The sequence below is a fragment of the Clupea harengus genome, chromosome 20, assembly GCF_900700415.2.
Source record: "Clupea harengus chromosome 20, Ch_v2.0.2, whole genome shotgun sequence".
Lineage (NCBI taxonomy): Eukaryota > Metazoa > Chordata > Actinopteri > Clupeiformes > Clupeidae > Clupea > Clupea harengus.
This window is the reverse complement of record NC_045171.1, coordinates 4,876,331-4,884,424: the sequence shown is the minus strand read 5'-3', so window position 1 is coordinate 4,884,424 and position 8,094 is coordinate 4,876,331. Positions and strand designations below refer to the sequence as shown.

Below are 8,094 nucleotides of genomic sequence, written 5' to 3'. Positions count from 1 at the left end.
ATTTCCTCTGAGCCACGTGGTGTTTAGGATTAGTCCTAATCTAACCCAGCTGGGTCTGATATCCAGATGAATTAGCTCCTGGAAGGAATGATAAGCTGAATCATGACTGTTATATTGGGGCTGTATCTAAACTCAGCAGTGATGAAGCTCTCCAGGAGCATGGCTGGCCTCCCCAGATATCTCTTCTCCATACGTTCTATTTGTGTTTGTACAATGCTGATAAGCCTGCTATAAGACAGTGTGTGTGTGTGTGTGTGTGTGTGTGTGTTTGTGCGTGTGTGTGTGTGTGTTTGTGCATGTGTGTGTGTGTGTGCGTGTGTTTGTGCATATATGTGTGTGTGTGTGTGTGTGTGTGTTTGTGCTTGTGTGTGTGTGTGTGTGTGTGTGTTTGTGCATATGTGTGTGTGTGTGTGTGTGTGTGTGTGCGTGTGTGTATTTTGATGGTAATGGCCTGATGTTGGTCCTGGCAGGAGGAGATGGGCAAAGCTCAGCTGCTCATTCTGCACGGACACCAGCTGGCTGCCAACCACCATTACGCCATGGCCCTGATCATGCAGCGATGCAACGAGCTGCGGCATCGCTGCGACACGCTGGACGGCGCGCTCAGGGCCAAGAGGGACACGCTCACACAGATTCAGACCCTACTGCAGAGATTAGAGCAGGTAACAGACCAAAACACACACACACACACACACACACACACACAAATGCAACATGATTTTACATATTCTCTTTCGTTCTCTGAATGTGCATGGCCTTATGGTGTTTGATGGTAATGGATTTGATTATACCAATTTTTTTTATGTTTGTCATATTTTACTTGTTCCTTGCCTGTGTACGTGTGTGTGTGTGTGTGTGTGTGTGTGTGTGTGTGTGTGTGTGTGTGTGTGTGTGTGTGTGTGCTCTATCCTGTAGGCCCAGCGGTGGTGTGATGATGGAGCATATCTGCTAGCGAATCAGCAGGTGGATAGGTTCCAGTCTAAGGAGGGGGCTCAAGCTGCACTCCGAGATATCGAGAACTTCCAGGAGGGGGCGCCAGCGCTCCTCACTACTGGCTCAGATGTTCTCTATATGGAATATGAGGCTGTGCTAACCCCAGCACTTCAGGTACCAACTGGTCTGAAATCAGTTTCAGTGATGAAAATGGTGGTGGTGATAGTAGCGTGAGGAAGCTTTTCTTCAGTCAGCTGGTATATGCACCAGTGGCAAGATTTAATTTGTTTGACATCTGGTCCAATTCACTTCACTTAATCTTATCAGCATGGTGCTTGATTATACTTGTCAGGCTGATTTAAATCAGTCATCAAGGGTTATAAATTGAGAAACACCACAAAGGCATCCTTAAGTTATTTACAGCAGCCTCATTAATGTCTGTCAGAAATGTTTAAGTCAACTGCAAAGTAAGTAACCCCTGATCTTTTTGATGTTCTCATCACTAAGTATAAGCATAGTCACATTTGTTCTGCAAATATCTGCCCTTATTAACGGTGAGTATTTTCCACCCTCTCATCACCCTTCTCATAACAATCCTCTAAAAAGGATGGAGGAGAATAGTTTAGTTTGTTGATGGATGCTAAGATGGAGTGATGGTCTGATGGATGCTAAGATGGAGTGATGGACTGATGGATGCTAAGATGGGGTGATGGATGCTAAGATGGAGTGATGGTGTGATGGATGCTAAGATGGGGTGATGGATGCTAAGATGGACTGATGGTGTGATGGATGCTAAGATGGAGTGATGGTGTGATGATGCTAAGATGGGGTGATGGATGCTAAGATGGACTGATGGTGTGATGGATGCTAAGATGGAGTGATGGTGTGATGATGCTAAGATGGAGTGATAGGGTGATGGATGCTAAGATGGAGTGATGGACTGATGGATGCTAAGATGGGGTGATGGATGCTAAGATGGAGTGATGGGGTGATGGATTCTAAGATGGAGTGATGGGGTGATGGATTCTAAGATGGAGTGATGGTGTGATGGATGCTAAGATGGAGTGATGGGGTGATGGATTCTAAGATGGAGTGATGGGGTGATGGATGCTAAGATGGAGTGATGGGGTGATGGATGCTAAGATGGAGTGATGGGCTGATGGATGCTAAGATGGAGTGATGGTGTGATGGATGCTAAGATGGAGTAATGGTGTGATGGATGCTAAGATGGAGTGATGGACTGATGGATGCTAAGATGGAGTGATGGATGCTAAGATGGAGTGATGTTGTGATGGAGTGATGGTGTGATGGATGCTAAGATGGAGTGATGGACTGATGGATGCTAAGATGGAGTGATGGTGTGATGGATGCTAAGATGGAGTGATGGGGTGATGGATTCTAAGATGGAGTGATGGGGTGATGGATGCTGTGATGGAGTGATGGGCTGATGGATTCTAAGATGGAGTGATGTTGTGATGGATGCTATGATGGGGTGATGGATGCTAAGATGGAGTGATGTTGTGATGGATGCTAAGATGGAGTGATGGGGTGATGGATGCTAAGATGGGGTGATGGATGCTAAGATGGGGTGATGGATGCTAAGATGGTGTGATGGATGCTAAGATGGTGTGATGGTGTGATGGAGTGATGGACTGATGGATGCTAAGATGGTGTGATGGTGTGATGGAGTGATGGACTGATGGATGCTAAGATGGAGTGATGGATGCTAAGATGGAGTGATGGATGCTAAGATGGAGTGATGGATGCTAAGATGGTGTGATGGTGTGATGGAGTGATGGGGTGATGGATGCTAAGATGGAGTGATGGACTGATGGATGCTAAGATGGAGTGATGGACTGATGGATGCTAAGATGGAGTGATGGGGTGATGGATGCTAAGATGGAGTGATGGGGTGATGGATGCCCATGCTGCTGATGGATGCCCATGCTGCTGTTTCCTCCTGTGTAGACCCACATAGGGAGGACCTTTGAGAAGCACGCGGCCGTGCAGGGGATGATTGACAGCCGGCTGGCCTGCCTGAGGAAACTGGCCGACAAGCACGTCCGACCCATCCAGCTGGTGGCCCCCCGGCCAGAGCACCCGCCCCGCTCCAAATCACCCATCTTCTCCCCCAAACACGGTAGAGATAGCCTGAGCACACACACATGTACACACACACACACACACACACACACACATGTACACACCAAAATCACACACACATGTACACACCAAAATCACACATACACACACACGTACACACCACAATCACGCACGCACACACACACACACATGTACACACCATAATCACACACACACACACACACACACACACCACACACACACGTACACACCAAAATCACACACACACACACACACGTACACACCAAAATCACACACACACACACACACGTACACACCAAAATCACACACACACACACACACGTACACACCAAAATCACACACACACACACACACCACACACCACACACACACACACACACACACACGCACACCACACACACACCACTCTCTCACACACACACACACATGTACACACCAAAATCACACACACACACACACACACACACACACGTGTAGATGTACAAACAGAAGCGCAGAAACTCAGCAAGCGTAAACATGCGCGGCACAACAGGCAAAACCCACAGACATGCAACCCCAGAAACACACTCCTACCAAAACACATGAACAGGAGCACATACTGTATGTGCACTCACCGGCTCTCGTGTCCTAGCCTCTTTCATGCATGAATCACATGCTTTCTCTCATAGACAGAGGCAGGGAGATGCAACCATGTATCTCAAGGATCACAGTTCTTGCATGGCAGCTCCCTCAAACGCCCCCTTTTGAAGTTTGGAGATCATACAAAAAAGGAATTTGGTATTTCACTTTTATGTTAAGCCTGTCATGAAGATGTTTACTATATATGGCAGTGACTGATGGTGACACCTTCTCTATATTTTCAATACCTCCAGTTCTTACCATGGCTTTCAATTAAATCTGTGTGTGTGTGTGTGTGTGTTAGTGCCAGTGTGTTTGTGTCTTTGAGTTTGTGTCTGTGAGTTTGCTTTTGTGTGTTTGTGTGATTGTGTGTCTGCTTTTGTATGTGGATATGTGTGCATCTCTGTGCGTTAACTTGTGTGTGTGTGTGTGTGTGTGTGTGTGTGTGTGTGTGTGTGTGTGTGTGTGTGAGAGTGTGTGTGTGTGAGAGTGTGTGTGCGCGATACATTCACCGTGCCTGCCTGACACTAACACTCACAACCTCAACCCCAGGCACAATCTCCCCCCTCAGTCGCCTCCTAACCACAGGTCCTCTAACGAAGTCATCAGCACCGGCCCCAAGTAAAGGGCCCTGACACCTAACAAGCATGTAACCATGGCGAGGACCCCCTCATCTCTCCATTCACATGCGTCCTAGCAACCGAAATTAACCTTTTACCTCTTCTCCTCCATCTCACCCTTTCCACTAATCAATGGCTGGGGATCTCCGAGACTCCCTAGGGGAAGGGAGAGCATGGCTTTACTGTGTCGTTTCTCTGTTAGTGCCTAGCGCAGGGCCATATGGCGCTCCCATACATTAAAGCACGCTTTGATCTGCCACTGCTGCTGTGAACCCCCCAGAACAAAGGGGAGCGTATAGCTCCCAATTAAAGCCTTGGCTGATGAGGGAGGGGTACCACCACCATTTATGTTCGTGGGTGAATTATTTTGCAGGATAACCCCCCCCCCCCCCCCCCCCCCCTACACACACACACACACACACACACACACACACACACACACTACCACCCCCACCCCCACCACCACTATCATCTTTTCATTTAAAGGCAGGGGTAATGAGAAAAGCAGGGTGGGGGAGACGTTTTGCGAGACCTCTGGCACACTCTCCCCTCTTTGTTTTTTGTCTTTTTTCGCTCCGAAGCGGGGGAAGGAAGCCCTTTAAGAGAGGGAGATCAAGAGAAACATGTTGGGTGTGATTAGAGTGATGGAGGAGATTGACACGCTGTGATGTGCTGTGAATAGAGAGGGAAAGACAGAGGGAGAAAGGGAATCCTTGATGGGAGAGACAGAGAGGGAGAAGGAGAGGACACAATCAAAAGGAGGCTGCCAAGCAGATCCTGGCAGAGGATGACACAGTCGGAGGCAGTAACTCGTTCACTCTGCATGTTTTATCAGTGGAACACTCCTCAAAGCTCAACTCTAACACTAACTGGAGAGGTCAACTACGGGTCACACCAGGGTCAAATTGAGGTCAGGTTGATGTAGGAGTAACATTTGTAGTATTTTCAAGGACATGAATCCATTGTTGTCTGCCATCAACCGTGGTCCTTAGCTGTATAAAATCAAAAGAAATTCTGATTGTCATTGTGGCGTTTAACTCAGTGTCGTACTCATAAGTGCTGTTGCTTTGTGTGTGCTCATTTTGAGACAGACTTGAAGTTCACCTTTGACCTCTCCCTGCCTGGGAAGAGGGGATCCAGGAAAAGCCCCAACTCTCGGAAGGTGATGTCTCCCCCTGACCTTGGTATTACTAGTAAAGTGTCATTTGAAAACGCTCATCTCTTTTGACTTACTGTATTGCAGTTTCAATGGGATCCCTCATCTTATTCCGTATTACTGCCGCTGTTGATTGCTGTCTGAATTTTGAATTGTTTCTATTATTCTTAAGACTGTGTGTATCAATGGCTGTCAATAACAGTGACTGACTGTTATGTAAATAACAATATAAATATAAATTTAAATAACAGTTACCCACTGTTATGTCATTAACAGTCATTGGTATGTATTAAATTGTTGTTTTAGATCGAGGTGATGCATGATTACCACGAGAACCACCGTTGGCTGTCCTACAGTGTTGATGGGGAGGACAGTCCAGATGTCCTGAAGCGGTGAGACAGCATTTGAACATCAGTATCTACCCACCTATGGAGTCATAAAGCCCAATGTATAGGTTCATTTACATATGAGTGTTTGTATGTCCTCTCATATCTCTCTATCCGTATATAGGAAGCAGCATATAGTAGCAAAGGGCATCACACAGAGAACAACAGTAAACACAATAAATATTAGTTTACGTATATGCATCTATAGTATCATGTCTATTGTTTGCGGTGCTGTACCATTATATGACCATCCTAAACCATCCTATTTTTTTTCAGTCCATGTGTAAAACCTGGATGACCTATTTTCATTTGAATTCATTGGAAAACCTGAATAATATGGCAGCCTTGCTACTATTATCCTCTAACTCTAGAGTCATGTCTGCTTGCTGGATGGTTTCACCCTTTATTCCTGTGTGAAGCTCTTTTCTCAACTCACCTTGTACTGTCTGTCTCTCTCTCTCTCTCTCTCTCTCTCGTTCCCTCTTTCTTTCTCTCTCTCTCTCTCTCTGTGTGTGTGTGTGTGTGTGTGTGTGTGTGTGTGTGTGTGTTGGGACAGACACGTGATGCGGGAGCTCATCGAAACTGAGAGGGTCTATGTGGAGGAGCTGCTGTCTGTGCTGCTGGTGAGCATCAATAATGATGTCCATTCACATTTCAGTTAAAATGCTGTTCATGCAAGTGAACTATATATGGAATACTAACCTGTGCAATTCAAAATACTTTAATGAAAAAGACTCACTCCTCATTTTATCTCAACATGGGCATGATTTGCAAATACCTGCTGTAAAGAATGTCATAAAAAATTGTGATGAGGATGATTATGACTTTATTGAGTGTTCTTGATGATGATGATGATGATGATGACGACGATGATGATGGCGATGATGATGATGGCAATGATGATGACAATAATTTAATACAAATTTCACATTTAATACTGTGTTTTCTAAAGGGCTACAGAGCAGAGATGGACAACCCCTCCCTGTCCATACTCCTGCCCCCCAGCCTTCGCAACAAGAGGGACATCCTGTTTGGAAACATGCCAGACCTCTACAACTTCCACAGCAGGTGGGGGGGCCACTATTCACATCAGTGTAATCCCACTGTCTAAAAAGGACATCGTGATCAAAATAGGATCGTTTATGAGATGTTGAAAGTATGTTTTGTGGAGATTTCAGAATACTGTCTTTCTTTCTCACATACGGTATGCGTTTAGCCACCTTTAAACCTTTAAATATTGTTTAAATATTTGTACATTAATTTCATGGTGTACACCAGGCATCAAGATATCTTATTGCACACATTCAGAGTGCAGGGTGAGAGAATGCACAATGCACATTCTTCTGTCCTCTGTTGCCACCTCTGTTTTAGTGTTTTTTTAACCAGCTGGAGCTGTAAATAGATCCTCCCTGAACTCTCATCAAATTATCTCTACCACTCAGCGTGTGAAAAAGATGCATTTACCCTCAGATATACAATAATGATCTCAGATCCCTCTAGCAGAAGGCTGTAGTGTTGTTAGTGAGTAAATAAACGTATGCTTTGTCCTTTGGGATGGTGTCCTAGGTGACCTAGATCACTAAATTGAAAGCTATCGTGTCAATTTTAGTGCTTTAATTACATTTAATGGCCTGAAGTCAGTCCAATGGGTGTGCTGGGATGCTGCGGTGTGGCGTCTCGGACTCACGGGGGGGCACTAGAGCATGATGGGAAGGGTGCGGAGGGTTTCTGTGAGTCAGAGAGAGAGAGAATGGCGGCCCTTAACTCTGACCTTCTCACCACAGGGTTTTCCTGCAGGACCTGGAGAACTGTCTGGAGACTCCTGAGGCAGTGGGAGCCGTCTTCTTGGAGCGGGTGAGGAACAAGAGCTGTAAGCGTGCGTGTGTGTGTGTGCTTGCGTGTGTGCATTCGCCTGTGTGTGTGAGTGTGATAGTAATAAAGATTGGGGAAGTGTGTGCGTGTGTGTGTGTGTGTGTGTGTGTATGCATTTGTGTGCCTGTGTTTGTGGATGTTCTTTACACTATGTATGTGTGCGCCTCTCCTAATGATGTGTCTCACAAAAACATTCTCACCCGTCCAGAAAGAGAACTTCCAGGTGTATGAGCGCTACTGTCAGAACAAGCCCCGGTCAGAGTCGCTATGGAGACAGTACTCTGACTGTGCCTTCCTTCAGGTCTCCATTCAGTCTTTATCATTCACTTTCATGCCCTAGCTAATCCTCCGAGCATATCCACTCATTGCACACTAAGAGCTTGTG

The 8,094-nt window shown here is 46.0% G+C and overlaps 1 protein-coding gene across 3 annotated transcripts in view; it reads left to right on the top strand.

Moving 5' to 3' along the window:
• Window positions 1-8,094, top strand: part of mcf2a (MCF.2 cell line derived transforming sequence a) — a 29,179-nt gene that overhangs the window by 12,927 nt on the left and 8,158 nt on the right. For all 3 annotated transcript variants that reach the window (XM_031587129.2, XM_031587130.2, XM_031587131.1), the window contains 9 exons: window positions 471-662; window positions 916-1,107; window positions 2,902-3,073; window positions 5,387-5,457; window positions 5,758-5,843; window positions 6,394-6,460; window positions 6,790-6,905; window positions 7,622-7,691; window positions 7,918-8,010. In XM_031587129.2, coding sequence (XP_031442989.1) covers window positions 471-662; window positions 916-1,107; window positions 2,902-3,073; window positions 5,387-5,457; window positions 5,758-5,843; window positions 6,394-6,460; window positions 6,790-6,905; window positions 7,622-7,691; window positions 7,918-8,010 — 1,059 coding nt within the window. The remainder of the gene's footprint in view (window positions 1-470; window positions 663-915; window positions 1,108-2,901; window positions 3,074-5,386; window positions 5,458-5,757; window positions 5,844-6,393; window positions 6,461-6,789; window positions 6,906-7,621; window positions 7,692-7,917; window positions 8,011-8,094) is intronic.